This window comes from Beta vulgaris, chromosome 7 (genome assembly GCF_026745355.1).
Source record: "Beta vulgaris subsp. vulgaris cultivar EL10 chromosome 7, EL10.2, whole genome shotgun sequence".
NCBI classification, from domain to species: domain Eukaryota; kingdom Viridiplantae; phylum Streptophyta; class Magnoliopsida; order Caryophyllales; family Amaranthaceae; genus Beta; species Beta vulgaris.
In genome coordinates this window covers 48,501,402-48,523,401 of record NC_079208.1, presented here as the reverse complement: position 1 = coordinate 48,523,401, position 22,000 = coordinate 48,501,402, and the positions used below count along the sequence as shown (strand labels likewise).

The window sequence follows — 22,000 nt, the reverse complement described above, 5'->3', positions numbered from 1 at the left end:
GAGCCCAAGTATGATTTTCGCTTTTGTTTCTGCTTGGTGTCCTGTTATTTTCGTGGAGCAATTTTATTCCTCTTTCAATCAAAGAAACAGAAGATCCAAAAATCCAGATTCTTAACGGTATGTAACTATAAGGATCATAATCATAATTGAGGACATATAGCGCAAAAGAACTTTCAGATGGAACTTCTTTTTCTTTTCCAGAATGAAATGAATATTCTACAAAAAAGGAGACAAACATATAGGAGGTAGAAAGCACATAGCTGCAAACGCCGCCTACGCTTGATAGCACAAAAAGGAACGTATCTCAGACATAAATACAGACTATAGTACACTTGCCACCAACGATGGCATCGCAGAAAATACACAAGGATAGAATTAAAGAATCACCAATTCTTCCACCTCACAAAGATGAACACTAACCTCTGATGCTCCATTTATGTGATGTTAGTAAGCTTCGAGGATGAGTGCTCTGGATATAAAAACACTATCTCTTTCATCTTCCCTCCTCTTTTCTTTTTTTACATTTTCTAATAAAATGTGGCAAAGAATCCCACCAGTGTCTTCAGAGGGAGAGTTTCAGAAGCAGGAAATATATCTTGACATATTAATGGCTTCTGGATGTTGAATCTGTACAGAAGTGTAAATCCACATTTTCTCCCCACTAGTCCAGAGACTCACTTCTCTTGTTACTATGCTCTCAGTATACTTCGGATAATTTACCATCTACGACGTTCTCGGATAACTCCTCCAAGTGTCCGAACATATGTACAAAAGGACTAAGCATTGCCAGCTACTTCTAAAGCTCGCTGTCTCATCATCTCCATCACAGCTGCTCGTCTACGAGAGTCAGACTGCTGTTGCAACCGCCTTAGATGTTCTTTCAAATCTCTGGAGATACAAAACATTACGACTTGAGAAACATGCTCCTAAAGAATCAAACCAAAGTAGACAAGGGCACCGAGGAAAAGAATTTATTGAACCAACTACAAGTTTGAGCAACAAACCTGCATCGAGGTACGTGACATTCAGATTCTTTACAAGCTCGAGCATGAAGCTGAAGAAGATACCACATTTTCTTGCAAAGAACACAACCCCCAGATGCCCGAACTCTGCATTGTATCCCATGACGGAAAAGACCCTTAACTTTCCGGCAATTGGGATACTGGCAATGTGGTGAACGACATTGAGATGCATGTACTAGCAGATCAAGCATTTTCCGTAGCTGCAATTAGAAAAAGTCGTATTAGTACATGCTGCACAGAGAGAAAGGGAGGAGGGAGGTGGGGTAAAAAGACCTTTCTTTATGAATAAAAGAAAAGGCAGAGACAGAAAGCTGCGCTATGGCACAAAGAAAGACACTAGAAAGAAAATTAAGAACCCATGTAGAATCCAGAGCTCTTGGCTAACTTGAGCAACCATTAGTATAGTTTTACGACTCAGAATCAGAACCCATGTTCTCTGAATGGTACGGAATTGTTGTTTCTGAGGCAAGAAATGGAAAAGAGACAATTATGTCGTCCAGCAATGACTTTACACAAGGGGGAGTAAAGAAAGATTGCTTTCATCGTAGGAAGTCAGCCTTGTCTCTACAATTGCAGATAAGACAACCACGGTACTTTACAACCATCTTAACATGTGTGAGAGCTACAAACATCTTGGATTAAATCTTATCTATATCAAGAAGACTTTGCAAGACTTATAATGGCCATTCATATTTAGCAACAGGAAAATAGGGAGGACAGCAAGTTTGTGAAGTAAATTATTATGATGAGATATAGTTAAAATAATATAGAAAAAGTTAAACAACCATCCAAAGTCCACACAAGATGTGAGATACTTGGCTGGTGTATGATAACCTTTGCCAGGTTGGAAGGGGGTAAAGGTGAATGCAAATGTTAATACCTGTAGAACACGCTGTTGTCTAGCTTCCTTATTCTGTGCATTCTGATCAGCAATGGAAGGATGATTTGTCAACTTATGAGGATGATCAATACCACCATCCTTTTGGTAGCAAGAATTGCATACATCATATTCCGGACATGTTTCACAACGCCAACCTTGACCAGTCTCAATATCGAGAAGACATATGTTGCATGTCGTCACAAATGCTGGGGCAGTTGGATTATGAAGATGGTAAAGCACCATCATGGAGGAATGTTTAGCACGACGTAGGGTATCATACTGGTAATGATTCCCTTGGCAAAGACTCAAGAATGCCTGTCGGGTATCAAAAAATTCACTCTCAAGAATCTCATCTTTGTCTTTGGTGTCATCTTGCACATCAGTGATCTCAACCTAGATCATTAAACCATATAAATGCTTAGAAAAAGGCATGTACCTTTATAACATTAATGAGTCATATTAGTCCAAAGAAAAGAAAGAACTTTCTCTAACATAGACAAGCACAATAACTTACAAGATAAAGTGGATGCTTGTCCTTCTGGTTTATAGGATGTCTTTCTCTATCATCACGCTTTTGTTCTGCTTCATAGCACCTGCAATACACATATTCGGTTTTTACAATATAAACAATATCCTCCAACTCGACATTGTTGAAAAGTACAACAAAGGTTCATTATAAATTTAACTTAATCAGGTACCAAATACCAAAGTGAAACAGATGCAAAGGTATGACCTAAATAAATACTCCCTCCGTCCCAAAATACTCTTGACAGGGCATGTATAGTTAGATGATAAGTTGTTGTTTGGTTATTAATTGTTATTTTATTGAAAAAGTAGATGTAATAGGAGGTAATAGGTAGTAAGATAAGCATTATTTTATTTGGTGAGAAAGAGTCTGGGCCAATGGTTAGAGTTGGTAGGTAGTAAGAGTGATATTATTTGATTTGGTGGAGAGAGTGTGGGTCAATGGTTAAAAGGTAGAAGGGTAAAACAAAAGTGGGTCAAATTCACAAATAGAAGTGTGAAGAGCATTCTAGGACAAATGAAAAAAGAAAGTATAAAGAGTGTTGTGGGACAGATGGAGTACATACCTACAATAGTTTCATCAAGAATCTTATAGTCAAAATAATTGAAAGTGAGTCCCCCAATATAAAACTCATAATAACCTTTTTAACACAAATTATAAATGCTTCACTCTTTAAGACGACCATAATACCATATACAATAATAAACAGAACCTCAAATAAAATGACTCAAATCTGAAACCACGTGTAACTTGACGAATGAAAGAGCATGTAGTGACCCTATTTGTAATAGAAGTCCAGCATGGAACAGTTGAACAGCACTTGTCATGACGTATGACCTCATCCAACTATAACCCGAACTGACCTCATCCAAAATGACCCAAACCAAACTTTATCAAACCTTAAGATGACTCACTCCATAGTCACCGAATTTACCCGATCGAACTTGATTTAACGCAACTTACCCGATCCAGACATGACTAGAACCAAAGTTGAACAAACCTAATAATGATCTGACCTTTACTCGAATCCAAAATAAACCGACATAAGACCGTCTCAAACATGTATTGACTCAACCAAACCCCTAGTTGACCCAACCCAAACCAGTAAACTTAGCTCAGGCACTCAAACCCGGATGGGTAAATGATCCAAAATGATTAGACAGAACTGATGTGACTATGTGAGATGAGCCAACTCGAACATGAGTACATGACCCGACCAATACAATCTGAGACAAACCCAAACCGCACACCTCTACATTATAGTAATGGAGGGAGAGATATATCTAAAACATTAGAGGGTCATTTCCCAAAATGGTAAAACAATACTAATATGGGACGAACTTAGATAGAAATGAAAACATGATAAAAACCTTTTTTTTTGTACCCCTTAGTACAACTTGTCAAGTGCTCTTATCAAATACCATTTGGCAAATACAGATTGGCAGTTCAAATACCCTTACAAGTCCAAGAACCTAAGAATCTTGCTAATAATATGATGGAGCAATTGACCAATTCTGCAGTGTGAAAGAAGTAATTTCTGTATAGATGTAGTACTTCAAATACCTCGTTTTATAAGTATTTGCAAATTTTAATATGTGCAAATATAGTAATATACATGTGTTAGGGAGTGGGGAGGGGGGGGGGTTGCACACACACACACACACACAACACACCCACAAACAGGTAGCTAAAACCATGTTTTCCTTGACACTATGGGAAACAGATATAATGGAAGTATTTACAGAGACGACGCCAGCAAGATTAATATTATTTGCATATCATAATCACTCCTTCCTCAAATAAGAGCCACATTCACCTTTTAAGTTTGAATATTCAGCTTTGATTTTTCTCAAACTGACATGTAGAAATAAATTATCAAAAACTAAAAGTATCAAAGGAAATTATAAATCAAATGCAGTATAATTTAACATTTTTATATAATGAATATAAGTTCTTAAAAAATAAATTACTCAAAGTTGGATAAAGATCTGCCAACGGAAGGAACAAAAGACAAAGTCTTATCCGCAAAACTCCAAGATCAGTTTGGTTGATAACCTAAAAGATTCTTGCTAGAATTGCAAACTCATCTTGACCTCTACAAAACTGATTTCAATATTTTATGTCCGCCAAAAGAAGACAAACTCATACCACCAGAATCTAAATTGTAGAAGCAAGATCTTACCTGTCACATAGCTGAAAATTCTTACATTGATTGCAAACCCAGCGGTTCTGGGAAACCATTAGGACACAACAGTGAGTGCATGAATGCTGCAAATGGACCATAATAAAATCTTCTTTCATGGGAGAAATCGTTTCACCAAGCTGCAGAACAGTACAAAAAAAACAATAAGACAACCCTAATACTAAGGGCAAATTGCAGCATTGGCTACTGGCAGTGAGCTAACATAAATGATTAAGTACACTATGAAGTAATCAAAGTAATATCCTCCTCTAGCACAAGATAAGCAGGCCAACCAACTAGAGGCAAACACAGGTACATTAAAAGAATTGAGAAGAAGCTACAGTAAAAAAAATGGAAATTACTTTATGCATTAAAAGAAGATCTTTTGATGCATTGCTGGATAGATCTGACTGCCCAGATGCTTTAAGAGCCCTCTTTGTGATCATCTTTTTTGTTGTTCCTTTCTTGTTCAGTTTCCTACATTCTTCTTCTTGATTAATCAGATAGATCATATCCTCTGCAGCCCCAGGCCAATAATCACCGTCAAAATAAGGGAGCCTAGCTGCAGTGACCTTGGCCTTGCTTTCACCAGTTTGCACAAAGAAATGATCAAATAAGTTTGTAAGATCAACCACAATATTTTCCTTCGTAGCTTTTCTAAGCATCGCCAAGTACCTGAAGCAGAAAAGTCAGTGTCTCATCATACATAACGAGCAGACAGGGTGTTGGGGGAGGAGGGGGGTTCACCAAAAGCTCATTGACATATTCATAACTGGAACATACCACTCCCTCAATTTGTCCGATTTTGGTGTTTTCTGAATCTCAGGATGGCAATACAGAATATAATCTTCACCCTTCAAAGGTGGACATGCCCAGATATAACAACTCGTAAAACCTCGTAACTTACAATACTCCAGGTACCCAATCTGCAAAATGGCGTGTCAATTGCTTTAAAAAGAAAGACACGTTAAGCAATCATTAATGACACAAATTAAACACCGAAACATACCAAGATTTCATGATAAACAAATGTACGGAGAGCCTCTCCAGTAACTGCTTTTACGTCAGGCCTAAAATACTTCACTGAATCAAGGTATGAAAGATAAACACGGCGTTGATTTGGAGGCAGGCATTCCGAGCCGAACTCTTGCACATACATTCCAAACAAGCACACTTCTACTCCTTCAATTTTCTGAAAAAGCAAAACCACCTGAAGAAAGAAGTCGACTAATCACGATCGATAATAAAGTTATAGCATCAGAAGTCAAAGGACCATATATATAGCAACCTGGTCAGCCAATTCATTTCTAGGAACCAACTTGAAAGTACATCGCTCAAAGCAGAACAACATCAAACCTTAGATTTATAAGCAAATTCAGTTGGATAATTCTCTTCACGGAAGATCTCCAGAAACCGTGGCTTCACTTCCAACTTCTTGTCAACAGATGACACAACTCTAACAACAATTCCATCTGCTCCAGGAACCTGAAAAAAAAAATGCATTCAGAATCCAGAGGTGTTACTGTAACTGACACAAGCAAAGATATACCAACCTTAATGTATCTATGACACTGCATTTTCAAATAGTTCAGCAAGACAGCTATATATTACTCTTCCATGCTGTTTGGAAGACTTTACAAAATTAAAACAAAAAGGTTATAAAATACCACACACACACACACACACACACACACACACACACACACACACACACACACACACACGCACATACACAGAGAAAAAGGAAGGCCTAAAGCGTACAGTTGGCAGATATGTTCTTTCTCTACACTCCTAGATCTTAAAGGCAAAGTCGACCATGGACTGATACGGTGAGTGAATATGTAAAAATCTTCTAGCCTCCCCCCCCCCTCCCTCCATGTCTTCTCCTTCGGATGTGTCTGGGTGCATATTAAAGGATTCCATCCATATCTAGTACTTAGTACCATTTCATCTTGACATCAATATGGAGAGTAATTGTCCATCACTGGTACCTTGTGTCCAAAATTAAGAAATTCTATAGACAGGAAGGAAAATTTTGGACAAAATATATAATCAATGAAACGTAAAGGATCCCATATAATGAAAGGACATAATGATGGACAAATTACAGTTGCACTTCATAGAAGCAGGCTATGAGAAATAGACTGACTTCTAATTCTGGAAATCAATATGATTTGAGAGTAGAAATACCTAAAGAGCAATCTAGTACAGCAGAAATCTAAGAGAGACCAAATCTACACTCATTCACTGGCCATGAAGATCTGTAATTCAAATAATACAAGTAGCACATAATAGACATCTCACCTATTATGCAAACAACAGCCAACACAAGGAATTGATAAAATCACCATGATGCCAGTTAAAAATTACCTCATCGTAACTTTTTCCCTGGACTCTAGCCCTATCTAGTCTCTCTTGTTTCAATCTTTTGAATAGCCGTTGCTCAATGTGGTCACTGAGAATCGTTTTTGGCAAATCTTTTGCCCCAAGAACGGCACTTTGCGGCAATGGCTTACGCTCTCCCCTTTCAATCTCTTGCATATAGCAATAAGGACATGTGTATTCAGCTTGACCACCATCATTCCGTCTTCCATTAAACAACGCACATATCTGATGCTGCCAGGCTTCACATTTATCACATTGCACCCACTGCAAAGAAGAATAGTATGAATTGTAAGAGAACCATAAAATGGAGTTACCTATGGCTGCAATGACATCAAACATCCAACTGAGAAACTTACCCATTCTTCTGTCTCTTCATCATTTTTCTTTTTATCCAGCTTAATCTTGGGAATTGCAGTGCCGTCAATAGCAATTGTATCACCACGCGCTTCGTTATAACATGGAATACAGAAAGAGTGACGTGTATCACCAGCTCCAACAGTGTAATACATCGCATTTCGTTTTATTCGAGCACCACATGGAGTACAATAAATAGGTGGCGGTTCAAAAGTGAGCTTCTCAACAGCACATAACTGACAGGAGTTTTCACTCATTGAGTGTTCCATCGCTTGATTTTTTTCTGCCTTAGCTTTGCTCTGCAATCAATAAAAAAAAGAAAACAGATTAATTTTACGGTAGACTATGACAAGCTGCACAAGCAATTTACAGCAGAACCACCAAACAGAAGCAACTTCTAAGTCAGCGATTAACCAGGGCCACATATTTGCAAAGGTATATCACATAATCGTTGCACAAGATAGTCAATAGATCACTGCAATGATGAGACCATTATAGTGGTGATGGTTCACTCATGCCCAGATTGAGACCTAACTCATAGCTCCACAAAACAATAACAATATGCGATCCAACTTCTTATCATAGGTAGTCGACTAAAGAAACTCTTCAAGAAATACAACAGCCCGTAATATGATAATAATCTAATGGCACTGCATTGAAAGATCAGGTAAAGTAAAACTGTCTGTTTCAGCCTTTTCAGTTTTTATTTGCCAACAGAAGGGTACCCCTGCACCTAAATAGCATGAGCCCTCGCCAATAAAAGGATATGATGATCGCCTTGACAGGCTCATTTGAAGGTTTATCCTTTTCTTTAACTATCACAATCTAAGGTTTTGGCCAACAAGTATAACACAAAATCAGGAGGCTCTTCTTTTCCCTTGGTAATAATAGCAGATATGAGCAATTAAAACAATAATACATCTTAGCAAAGGCATAGCTCCGGCACAGACTAATAGAATTCTCCCAAGTATAGGTTATTCTCTATTTCCCTGTTCAATCAAAAAAAATTTCAGCATTAACAAATAGAGGAACAAGAAAATATAAGGACATATTAGAACACAGAGGAGACTGACTTTTCAATACCCACTTGCTAAAAGTAAACCTATCCGTCTAGTGAAAATAACTAAACAAAAAAAGCCAGGGAGTGGAAACTGAGACAGACCTGCCCAACCCACTGCCTAAGACCAGAGATGTGCTCCCTTATCTGCTCTGGTGTGAACAATTCAGTTAAAGATACTCCTTTAATCTTTGGCTTTCCAGACTTTCCAGATGAAGCTTCAGGAGAATCCTCCTCTTCTGGCTTCACTTGACCATTGTCTTTTTCAAGTTTGACACTTTCTTCCTTAGAAGTCAAGGTAGAAGTAACATCCACCTGCTGATTAGAAGTATCCATCATGATGCTCTTTACCTCAGTAACATTAGGATTTAAGCCAACTGAAGCCTCCATCTTCACATCTGAGTATTCAGACTTAACCTGCAAGCTGCTATCAACTTTTTCAGATAATTTTGGTTGTACACTTTGGGGAACATGAGAGGTATTAGTAGCACTAATCGGCAAATATATGCTTCCACTATCAGGGGTAGCAGATTGGGAAGGAAGCTCTGGCTTTAAGCGTTTGACAGCAGGTGGATTGTCAATAGGTTCTGCAACTATTTCGGAAGGCTTCGACACATCTTTGACCTTCCCTTCTCCAGCTTCAGATGATCTGCAGCTTCCAGTAATTGAACGTTGCAAACCAGATTCAGAATCTTTACGAGCATATGCCCTTCCTTGTGAACGTATAAAATTCCTGACTGGTATACAAACAGGGCAGGTGGGGTCTCTACAATGCTTGTGATGAACTAGAAGTGTTTTGGTCGCAGAACAGCCCCGATATGTGCAAGAAGAAGTAGAACAACCATCAATATGCTTCAATAGCTTTTGTGCATCAGGGCAAGTGCGCTCCGGACATTTTCCTGCTGGTGCTCTACACCAACGTGCGTGGCGCAAGAACAAAAGCCATCTTTGCTGGTTCTTAAATTGGCGCTCGCGAAAGTTCCCAGAACTACAGGACCCACCACCAACTACTCGAGGTTGATCCAGAGTGCTCCTAGGAGCAGCATTTTGGCCAATGCTAGAAACTTCAGAAGACAGATTATTGCACTGAGCTTCATCATGCCCCGCCATTCTCTGCCGGAACTCCTCTTGCACATGCTGTTCATGGGATGAATTTCCAGCCAATGACGATCTGTCTGTATCAGAAGGCCACTGACTATGCAGCTGTGCATCTGATTGTACTCCAAAAGGCACGTTATTGTATTCGTTTGCAGCCTCATCAGCCATCATCTGCTGAGAATTTTGCATGAGAGTGGACTGCATGTCTTGAGGACCTGATGGAGCTGAAGAAGGCTGAGAACTTCTGGTAAGATTTCCATTAAAATGTGAATCTGAAAGCTGGTGCTGCCCAGCAGAAACTTGTGACTGAAGAACCTCACTCTGGTGCTCAAGTCCTGTCTCAGACTTCACACGGTTACCAAGGTCAGATGTTTGCGATTGAACAAATTGATCATTTCTCCCCAAAGACTGCTGCTGCTCACTAGGCTGTCTCTGTTGACGGCTTGCAAACTGCTGCTGCTGTGACAAAAGTTGAACCTGTTGTTGATACTGTTTACCATATGATTGTGAATGATTTTCTCTAGGTGATGATTGGAAATTCAATTTTTCTCCCTGCTCCACCATTTGAGGCCTTGCATACAAAGCTGATTGTGCAGCTTGTGTGCTAGTTTGGTTCATTAAGGCATTCGGTCTGCTTACTGCATGTGGTCTCATTTGGTTTACATTCTGATTAGTCATCAGAGACCCAACTTGAGCTCCAGTGTTGTAGAAATTCCCACTTCCAGTTGCATCAGCCGCGCTCAACCTGTAACCCTCACCTGCCGGACAAACAAGTTACATCAGCGAATATTAATTAAAGCATCAATTAATACTCAAGGGAGAATGAGAAAGGAGTACCTTGCACAGAAGGGCGCTGATTTGGATCACGAGGCTGTTGCATAGGTCTAGGAGAGGCGCCAAAAGATGATGTGGTCATATAGCTATCTGAAGAGCTCGAACCATTCGCCATTTGTAAATTATTTCCAAATCCAGTATTCACAGACCCATTTTGGAATTTGTGCTGCATATAAGACCTCATTCCGTTGTTCACCGCACTGCCAAGGTTCTGTAACATGCGGCTATTTTGACCAACGTGCTTTTGAGGCACCTGTTGTGACACACCAGAAGTATCAACACCGGATAACACACCACCACTGCTAGTGTTTTCCACATTCACTAATGCCTGATTGCTATTGCTACTGAAACCAGGAGTAGGGATCATTTGGCTCATAACTCTCTGCCCAGCCATTACGTTGTTACTGCCAGAATTCACGGAAAAACTAGATGGTGATTGTTGGTAACTATTTGAAAGAGATCCTGCAAAACATATTCCATCAGAAATAGGCCAAAGCACTAAACCTAGTAACATCTCTCAACTGAGTTATGACACGTTTAATCACCTTCAGCTCCGTGGAATGAACCACCACGAATGCTAGAAAATGACCCGTTGGAACTCGGTAACAAGCCTCCCATACCTGGATTTGAAGATGACATGCCACCACTAGCTGAGATCATATTAGAAGGATCCACTGCCGATGATACCATCACATTTGAATTTACATTGTGCTGCTGCGGCATACCAGGTGTAGGTATCATAGTACCAACAGGAGTAGGAGTATTCATATATTGTGACGGTTGAGGAGCATGGTTATTCTGTGGTGTTCGCCTAATGAACGCCTGCAAGCGGCTCTCAAGAGTATCCATGTTCATGTAGTCCTCCTGTCAAGGAACTAAATAAGGAAAATACCAACTACGACAAAGCTCCTTGACAACCAAGACTTTTTTAAATCGTAAAGGAAATACAACAAAATCACTTTCATGAAAAACACCACAAATCAAACAGTGGACTACATGCAGAAAAAATCATAACCAACTAACATAAGATATCCCAGAAACAAAACAAAGATAGGACAAGAATACCTTTGTTGTAGCAGATTTAAACAGCCCCTCTTCTAAGCGTTTAGAAATATCTAGCAATTTCCTTGAAACAGCTTCATTAGGTTGTGCTTGCTTCAGCATTAGAATCTCATAGCTGAAAACAAGAGAGAGTATATATTTATTGCCACCAACAAACTCAGATAATAATTATTCAGCATATCAATTAACTATATGAAGATACTAAAACAAACAATAAAAAAACATCAAAACCAAAAATGCTAAAGTTGCCACTTTCTAGAACACAGAAACACCCATGTAACATGAGTAAGGATCGAATAATGACACATCAATAGATACAATTTCGAGAATAGAAAAAAAAAAAGTGGCAAAGTAATTTGTATTCACAAAACCCCAAATAGCAAGCATTCCCAAATGCAACACATGAATCCTTGCTTGACTATACAGCAGTACAAGAATAACAAACATTGTTTAAATACAAAAATGAACATAAAGACAGTGCACATTGCAAAACTTTGATAATTTCCAACAAGATATTGAGCAAATAAGATCATAAATATCCACTTGATCATAATCACATGACATGAAAGTAAACAACAAATGTTCTGGACACATTAGTAGTACAACTATAACACATCTGCAGAAGAATGAACAAATGCCACCGTCGGTGATTCTTTTAGCTGAATACTAGTACAACTATAACACATGCGTAGAGAAAATCGCACTAATCTAGTAACAGAAACAGCACACCATAAACAGCGACCACATCACCCAATTGAAGTGTTGCACTCAACAATGTTTCCTACATGTAATAATTAACTACATCATGTATTCCATATCGGTTGCAACATGAGGGGCACACAAGTTTTAAGGAGTGCATATGAAGTGGAGAGAGACACAACGAAAACAAAGAGAGACTCAGAGTGATGTTGAGAGAGACAGAGAGAGCCTATAAACAAGTAAGGTTGCAACTAATTTAAAACTCCCAGAAAAGGGAAGTGTTGCAACTAATATGTAAAGGACGAAGGATAAGGCAAATGGATATCACCCAAGTACATAAAGGGTTACAAAAGAATGAGCAGATCATCCGGTTCAGAAAAGGAAAAAGGCTGCTCCAAGTGGAAAAAATAGATGCAAACATCCCAAACGGACAAAACGCCATGAATGATCAACTCAACCACTGAAGGTTGCTTACATCCAGTTCTACAACAATAAAGAAGAAGGGCCCCAAGCCCCCAACTCAACCATGCACAAGCATCCTCAATTCTAATTTGAGCAGAAGGGAGAAATCAAGAATCAACACTGACCTACTCATATAAGAATAAATCTCGGTCCTGATGTACTATCTACTAAGCTTAGCTCTTTGGTCCCATTAATCCACTCAAAACTGAGATAATCATTCTTGGATAGGTTTTCAGCATTCGATTGCATGGAGGTAAATAAGATATCTTTCAAATGGTCCGTTATCTTGCAAACATAACAGATAAGTCAGTGTTTCTTTTGATTGACAGAAACAAACTCCTATCACTGGTACAAGACTGCACACACGACACAGGGATAATATGAAAAGAAATAAGTCCTAAGGTGACATAAAGGTCAAGTCCTTGACAGATAGAAAATAGAGCCTTAAAATCTACAGAGTAGCAGCAAGCAAGATATTTCACACAAGACAAAGTGTCATTAGACTAGCAAGCATTAAAGATACCAAAGAGCTCTTAGACTAACACTTTACTATTTTAAGAAACATAAGAACCTACACCAAATCCGTCAGATGAAGTACTTAAATCCTGTGGCATATTTAGTGTTAGGATCTCTGTCAAAGGCTGCCACATTCTATCCCTTGACAACGACAAAACGGGATACAAGAGTGTACATTGAGTTTACGACTTGCAATATATCAATCACTTACACCATGATGAAACTCTTTTTCTAAACCTTTCAAGGGAAAGAGTGACGGATGCATAGAACAAAATATATATATAAGAATTAGATCATACATCTTATCTCGCATGAAGCGGCGCATTTTATACACTTCCACGTCCACATTGTGACCACCCATATTTTGCACCTGGGTATGGAATGTATTTCCATTCTGCTGAGGCAATCCAGACAGCTGATTACTATTCTGATTAGGAACCTGCCCAGAGATCTGACCGGACACGTGTGTCTGAAGACCCTGAACATTCATTTTTCAATTCTTTGATACCCAAAATCCCGAAGTGCATCAACTCCACCATAAATAGACCACTTCACCATTCATCTCCAGAACATAGTAATATCCCCAATGCAAGTAACACACTTCTTGGCCCAGCAACGACACTGAAAAAGAAAGCAAATTTAAACAGTTATTCGTCAAATCTTTATTCATCAAAGACCAAATCTTTGAACTAACATGATCAGCAAGTTTAAACAGCAAATTTAAAAAAACAAGCACACTTTTTTAGCCACTTCTTTGCTCAAACTCGAAACTTTCTGCGTCGAATACCACAATAACAAAGAGGGTAAAGGGCAATTGATAATCGAAAACCCAAAAAACCAACATGATCAACAAATGTAATTCTATATTTATACTAGAAGAACCAAGTTGAATTGGAAAAACAAATAAACAATCACTAAATATACAGCTAATCAATCTTTTTTTACTTAAACATCTTCTGATTAATACAACAATAGAAAATTCAAACCCAAAAAAAAAAAAATTCCCAATTGCTTCATTACGAAAAGTTATCAAATCATCAATTAAACTATGTTTAAGCTACAAATTTGAAATCTTTGAACTTCAATTAACATTAGCCCTAAACAAACCTTGAAAATTTCGGAAGATCCAGATATCAGTTCGCGTCGAAAATCGATAAAATTAGCCCGCAATCCTTGAACTTCGATTCTGAAACTCTTCTAATCTGGTTTTCGAATTCGCAGAATAAGTAATTTTGTGCTGGAAATTCGAAATTTTGTGTGGTAATATGTTAATTTGATAGATTAGAAAGCTTGAATGGATGAATGTTGAAAGAGATGTAAATTGCAATCGAGGGTTAGGGTTCGAGACGACTTCTTTTCTATGTTTCTGTTTCTGTTTTCTTTTTTCTTTTTTCCTTTTCTTTTTTACGGATCCTTTTCTTTGTTTGTTTATCCTTCCCCTTTGTTAGAATGAATCGTTAATGGGATGGCTAGTGAGAGAAAACAAAGTTATGGCTCACTTTTCTAACTTATTTTTGTTTAACTTAAACTAGTTTTGAAGCCCGTGTGTTGCAACTTGTACATATGATTATTTTCGAATATTGATTTTCAGTTTTGGTATAATTAAGTTCATAGAAAAAATATTGTATCCCTTTCAATTTTATAAAAAGCAATAAATGTCCTTACTCATTGACGGCGTTAACTTGGCGTTAGTATTTTATTACAATAATAGCGCTCCAACAACAAAACCTTCGAGAAAAAACCCCTCCAACTTCCAATCATCTTCCCTCTTCCTTTGTTCTTATTCCTCCAACTGGGTTGACAAAAATTTTGAAAAAAATTGTGAGAATGAATTGATCTGAGGCAAAAATCTAAATTCTTGCACTTGGAACTTGACGGGAAGAAGCTATTCGTCTTTGGATAAGTGAAGGAAGTCAGTTCGCAGGTTTTAGGCATCTTTTCAAAATATCGCAAAGGTAAGGTTTTGTAACTTCTATTTTTCAGTTTTTTCCATTATTTAGTTGTTAAAGAAGAATGGGTGTGTTTTTTGTTCATCTATGGTATAATTTCATAGTTTCCTGTTGAGGGTTCTTTGCTTCACAATTTTTTCCCTTTTTTTTTGCTTTAGCTTTTTTCTGCATGAATTTCGTATAAAATTGAACGGGTGTCTATATTTTGTTCATGTACGCTAAAAATTTGTCGGTTAATGTTTAGGGTTCTCTGCATTCACAATTTTTTTTTGTATTGTTTGTTTGATTGCGAAATAGGATGATTGAAGGGATGTGGTTATTGTGTGATTATATCATTATAAGGGTAAATAGTTTGATGTGAGGGTTGAAGATGTGGACTTAACTAGTATTATGGATTTGATGAGTGACATATATGATGAGTCTGTCAAGCAAGATGTGTGATTGCCTGAAAATTTTAGAGTCTAATATAAGCATCCAAGGACCAAAAATTAGTGAAATTGTATGATGATCCACATCTTTCAAATATGTGAGGTGGGTTTATTAGAATGGACACTGTTGAGGTATTCATATAGGAGACCCAGCAACCCCCTAGGTTTGTGTAGAAATTAGTGAAGGACTTGAGGGGAGCAAAAAAAAAATGTTGAGGCTAAGAAACTTAGAAAGATTGCTGAAGAAAAGGAAAGAGAGAGGGAGGAAGAAAGAACAGGGCAGGAAGAAGAGGAGGCTTTGAGGGAATTGGAGGATCAATTGTCCCTTTGGCAATTGAAATACTAGTTTACAATATGGATGTTTTGAGTGTGATGGAGTTTTTTAGAGTTTTTTCACATGAAGATGAAGAATTTATGATGGGAGAGTCACAACATCAACCTGACACACAACCTCCCCCCCTTCTCCACCACAAACACACTTCCCTCCACCACAAACACACTATCCTCCACCACAAACACACTCCCCTCCACCACAAATACACTCCCCTCCACCACAAACACACTCCCCTGCCCACCTTTTCCAACCACCTCCATCTCCCACTAAACATGTATATTCACCCACACAACCCTCTCCTCCACCATCCCCTCCACATCCACACTCACCTCCCCAACCTTCCCCTCCTCCATCCCCACCACCTGAAGTACCCTCACAACCACACTCACCTCCGCAATCTTTCAAAGTTGCTGCTTCAAACAAAGCAGCTATTGCAAAGAAGGGGTTTAAAACTGCTAAAACCACTGCCAAGAGGGTTGGTACATATGTACCAAAGACTAGTGGGGAGAGAGGGGTTAAGAAGCCTAGAAATCCTCCCCATCAAATTGAAATCCATGTGGATGATCTTAGGGAAAAAGAACTAGCAGATGAATTTGAAGATGGAGGATGAGTATGTTGGGGATTACGGGCAGGGGCGGACCCACATGGGGTCCTGGGTGGCACGTGCCCCACCATTAATTTTAAAAAAAATAGTTAAAAAAAGAAGAAAAAAAACGGCCCATTACCGTGTACGACACCTATGCTATGCGGTTTCCCAACTCCCGCTTCTCCTCAAAATAATATTTTAACCTGCCCTGCCAAAGACTAAACCGAAAAAGTAAACCTAAAAAAAATCTGACGCATAGGCATAATAGACCAGTATAGCAGTACTGCGTGTGTGACAGTTTGAGAGAGCCTGCCATTCTGCCACAACCCAGTGGCCCACAGTACAACAAGACAAATCAAATTGCAAATTGCAATTCGTGCCAAGACCTGCCAGTTGCCACACTCAATTTCCTTAATTTCTTTTATTTCACAAGTATGTCAACTCTTTTCCCCTTTCTTTTCCAATTTCCACAAATAGTACTTTGTTTTTTCTTTTAAATTCTATTACTTGCTTTGTTGAATGAATTACAAGATTACAACAAAATTGTTTAATTTTTTTTTATTTGAATATCAATGTGTGATGGCTTTTTTTGCAAAATATATATCAAATATTCAATGTTACAAAATTAATTAAGGAAATAGTAGGAATTTCAAATTATTTGGTTACAAAATTATTATTTGCTTTTTGAATAATATCAATGTGTGATTGTTTGGTTACTTATTTAGAGAAAGATTTATTTCTGAAAGTAAGACTTGATGATATTGTAGCTCAATTCCAAAATATGAAGACTCGACGAGAACAATTGTAATAGTTTATATTGAAAAATAATTACATTGTGATTTAAACAAAAATAATTTTTATGGGCAATTTATGTATTTATGCATCTTTTTGAATTTTTGCACAATATTAGGTTGATTATTTTGGTGCCCCATCATTATTGAAATCCTAGATCCGCCCCTGATTACGGGAGTTCAGAGGATGAGTGATATGATTTAGAACTAGAAGATGAATTTGAAGATGAAGAAGTGGACATAGTGGTGGAGAAGGAATTCGAAGATTACTTGGATGGTTGGTTAGTTTTAGATAAGTTGTACACAAATGGTACAATTATGGGGGAGATGGTTTTTGGGCAGGTAAAGCTTGCTTAGTGGATGATCTTTTCAAACAAAGATCACTTCCTTGGAGTGTTTAAGGACTTCTGTATTCAAGAGGGGTTTGCTGTGAAGGTTAAAAAGGCTTACAACCTTAGGTTCACTGCTAGGTGTATCATTGAGGACTGCGAGTGGAGAATTCATGCATCCAGACTGATGGATGACATCAGCTGGGCCATAAATTCCATAACTAGTGAGCACAAGTTGTGTGGAAGAATGAAGGAGAATCCAATGGTGTCTTGTATTTGGTTAACAAGACATTTAGGTGATGTAATTAGTGCAACCCTGATGTACTACTTGTGCACTCATTACAGAAAATGTGTTTAAAGAGGTATAGGATCAAGGTGAAGGAAAGGATGTTGTACAAGGTCAAGTTCTTGACAAAGGAGCAGATGTATGGGTGTTTTTCTGAATCCTATGGTTTGCTACCAGCATATGCTAAGATGGTTAAGCAAACTAACACTAGTAGCTATGCTTTAGTTACTTAGACAACCAACTCTTCAAACAATACACCGAAATTCAAAGCTTGTTTCTTCTCCTTTGCTACTCAGTTCAAGGGGTTCCTAAGAGGTTGCAGACCTATTATTGGGTTTGATGGGACACACTTAAGTGGCTTCTACAAGGGAATCTTATTGACTGTTGTGGGTATTGATGGAAATAATGAGATATTTCCAATTCCATATGGGATAGTTGACACAGAGAGTAAAGATAGTTTGGACCTATTTTTTTAGAAACTTGAAGTTGGTTTTCCAGTCACAAGGTGTGATTCCATAAGTGATAGGATGAGGGTAAAATTTCTTTACTTTTATAATTTAATTTCTATATTTACATCCTAACTAACTGCTAATTTTTTTCTCCTCCTTGTAGAGTGTTGAGGGAGCATTGTTGGAGGTCTTCCCTAGAGCTACTAAGAGAATATGTTGTCAACACCTTTACTCTAATTGCAAGAATGGAGGATTCACTGGCCCTGCTTTCCAGAAATCTTCTGGATTATTGATGCTAATGCATACAACCTGTATATTTGTTTACAAAAAAGGCATTAAGAAGATAACAAAGGTTGATCCTAAAACTACAAAATACATGGATAAGGCAGAAAAATAGTGGTCTAGTCATTCAATGCATGCACAAAGCCTTTCAGAGATCTACTTGTCCTTACTTTGTTGGAAGGTAAGCAGTGGCGGATCTTGACTTACTATTTAACAGGGGCCGAGTTGATAAAATTAAAGTTTTAGTGTAAAATTTTAAATGATGAATAAAAACACTAATACACATCAAAATATTAATATACTATTATTAATGGCTACAAAGAACTTGTAGCTAATGTAATAAATAAAAACCTCAAAGGTGCAATTTTTAAGAAATTGTTTCAATTTATTTGTTTTTTCATTGTGAAATGTTCAAGAAATTGAGTAATTTTTTAAGAAATTGAAGGTATAGTTCATTAGAAACTAAATAAATTACTCCAGTAACAAAAAACTAAATAAATTACCAAATTGCTTTAAGTCACAAAAAAAAAAGATAAACTTATATTTTATGATTGTTAGGAATGAGTTTGAGAAAATAAGAAGTACTATTATAGTTAAATAAAAAAAAATCGGAGAAGAATAAGTAAAGATAGTACAATTAATGGAAAAGATTTTTAGGAATGAGTTTGAGAAAATAAGAAGTACTATTATAGTTAAATAAAAAAAATAAAATTCGGAGAAGAATAATTAAAGATAGTACAATTAATGGAAAAGATTTTTCTAAATTAGGCAAATTGATATAAGCCAAAGATAAATGGGGAGAAGAAAGAAAGGACGAAGAAAGAAAGAAGGAAAAGAAAAAAAGAAAAAAGAGAAGCATTTAAAATGAAGAAAAAAAAATCCAAATGTGTTGATGCAAGGTTTGAACTTGCAACCTCTAAGGCTCAAACTTCCTTTCTTTTACACCTTGTTTCAAGACCACTGTGCCACAGTTTGTTTTATAACATAAATTACAATCTACTTAATTTATTTTATACAGTTATGGGGGGCCAAGCCCCCACCCGCCCCAACAATAATCCGCCATTGAAGCACTAGTAGAAAAAGGACGATTTGCGTCCCCTGATTTGCGTCGCACAGACACGGAAGTGACGCAAAAAAGCTATTTGCGTCGCATGAAAAACAGAGTACGACACAAAACATGACTACAAGTACCATATACGAGCTATATGCGTTGCACGTGCCTTAAGTTCGTTGCAAAAAATCAATTTGCGTCGCACCTCAATCAACGTGCGACGCACATACCCAGCCCAATTTGCGTCGCACCGTATTTAATGTGCGACGCAGATACCATGGCCCACTCATTTTTATTTCAAAAACCACGCTAACCCTAATTCCTCACTTATTCTCTTCAGCCGTTTCAACTTTCATCATATCTCTCTCTCTCCACCTCCCTTCTCTCTCGTCGTTTCAGATCTTCTTCATTTTTCAGATCTTCCTTCTCTCTCGTCACACGTAATTGGCGAAATCAAGCCCCAAAAACTCACTATTCACTTCTTTCTCTCTCTGTTCTTACACGCTACAAATTAACAACTTTCGTCTCTACTCAATTCACATCTGAGATTTAATTTTGTTATTTTGTAATTCGACATCATCGAGATCTTCTCCAACGGGAAAAAAGCAATTCTTACAATGGCTATAAATTAACAACTCTCATATCAACCAACGAAATCAGATTTTTTTAAACTCCGTAGTAGCCTTCAAATCCGTTCGCCTTCGATTTGAATCTCCATAGTAGCAGTAGGCTCACACCGCCGCTTCAAACACCAACGAAATCAGATTTTTTTAAACTCCGCCGCTTCAAACACCAACAACGAAGAACGAGCACCGATGAAAATTGAAAAAAACCTTTCGTTCGTTCGAAGAGCAGCGAATTTCTCAGGTATTTTTTAGTTCAAAGTTTATTCTGAATTTCTTTTTTGTTTATTTTTTATTTTTAGATCTGGTTTTTGGCGATTTGAAGAAAGAGATTGAAGAACGAGATTGAAGAAGGAGATCTGGTTTTTGGCGAATTTCGTTCGTTCCATTCGTGTTTTTTTTTTTTTAGATCTGTCTGTTAGAATGGTTTTTGGCGAATTTAGATCTGTTTTTTTTAGGTTTAGTTTTTTAATTTCGTTTTTTTTGTTGTATGTTAGATCTGGTTTTTTTTTTGATATTTGTTAGATTTTTTTCGTTTCTTAATCGATGCAAGACAATTTGTATGTTATCTCGTTTAATTTCGTTTCTGTTATCTCGTTTAATCGATGCATTCATGCATTTTTTGTTAACGTAAATTATGCGAATGGATGCGTATATTTGTTAGATCTGGACATGATGCGTTTTTTGTTGTATGTCTCGTTTTTTGTCCTCAAATGCAGTACTAAAGCATTCATGCTTTGGAACTGCATTTTTTTTTATTTTTTACATGGGGTCATTTGCGTCGCACCGTATACGGTGCGACGCAAATTGCTAATATATATGCGTCGTACCGTATACGACGCAGATCATGTATGGGCTATTTGCGTCGAGGCCTATGGCGTCGCACCCATGTCCGACGCAAATGGGCGCCTCAGATCCGACGCAAATCGCCATTTATGTACTAGTGAAGGTAAGTATTTTGTTTTGTTGTTCTATATTTTCCTATTATTTGTATGCTTGCTTATGATTGGTATGGGTTCAATTACAGCTATAGGCGTTGGTGTATGAAAAAGATGGGAGCTAGATTTGATAGAACTGTTGATATGGAACCCAATGACCTCACTGACTATGGCACTAAGTTGTTGGAGGTGAGGGCTGATGAAAGCAGGTTTTGCCATGTTGTTGAAGCTGGTGGCGGGGAGTTTGAGGTGTTGGATGATCATGTGCACTTCCCTATTAGGCTAGAAAGTAGGATGTGTGGTTGTGGCAAATGGCAGGGCACTGGTATACCCTGCAAACATGGTTTGAGGGTTATTTTTGACGAGAGGCTTGACCCACATGACTATGTCTCTGCCTACTACAAGGGAGATGCAGACAAAGAGAACTATGCTAGCCACATACACCCCATGCCTGACTCATCTCAATGGCCTAAGTTTGAACTCCCTATAATTCACCCTCCTCCATTCAGAAGAAGTGTTGGAAGGTCTGCTAAACAGAGGAAGAGATAGCCAAATGAGAAGAAAAACAGGAAGAGGAGCAGCACTATTCAGTGTGGCAAAAAGTTGGCCGAATTCAAGGACATGCAAGGAGGGGCAACAGAAGCAAAGAAAGAACTATGTTGCATCAACATCATAACCACAACCATCTGATGGGACTGCTTAGCAAGGGAAGAAAAGAAAGAGTGTTGTTGGACCATCTACTTCAAGGGAGCAACAAAAATACAGAATAAGGGCAATAATGCAGTTTGAGTAATTAGGGAGACTAAACTTTTTTTTGGTACAAAAGCAAATTTTTTTTTGGTACAAAAGCAAACTTTTTTTTTGGGTACAAATTAGG

The 22,000-nt window shown here is 37.9% G+C and overlaps 2 protein-coding genes across 3 annotated transcripts; one reads left to right on the top strand and one right to left on the bottom strand.

Moving 5' to 3' along the window:
- Positions 1-171: 171 nt before the first annotated feature.
- LOC104908708 (histone acetyltransferase HAC1) lies at positions 172-14,633 on the bottom strand. Of its 2 annotated transcripts, none has more exons than XM_010697852.2 (17): positions 14,185-14,633; positions 13,377-13,698; positions 11,404-11,515; positions 10,884-11,202; positions 10,342-10,800; positions 8,512-10,262; positions 7,352-7,648; positions 6,981-7,259; positions 5,967-6,095; positions 5,620-5,820; positions 5,394-5,536; positions 4,973-5,285; positions 4,611-4,750; positions 2,417-2,495; positions 1,903-2,295; positions 1,005-1,222; positions 172-888 (listed from the first exon to the last, which is right to left on the bottom strand). In XM_010697852.2, the coding sequence occupies exons 2-17, from the start codon at positions 13,565-13,567 to the stop codon at positions 777-779; spliced, it is 5,136 nt and encodes a 1,711-aa protein (XP_010696154.2). In that variant the 5' UTR covers positions 13,568-13,698; positions 14,185-14,633; the 3' UTR covers positions 172-776. The 2 variants fall into 2 exon arrangements, with proteins under 2 accessions (XP_010696154.2, XP_010696155.2); XM_010697853.3 differs by having other exon boundaries at positions 10,959-11,202; positions 14,185-14,632.
- Positions 14,634-21,237: 6,604 nt separating this feature from the next.
- On the top strand, positions 21,238-21,672 carry LOC125492019 (uncharacterized). The gene has a single exon (XM_048634108.1). The coding sequence runs from the start codon at positions 21,238-21,240 to the stop codon at positions 21,670-21,672; it is 435 nt and encodes a 144-aa protein (XP_048490065.1).
- Positions 21,673-22,000: the final 328 nt, after the last annotated feature.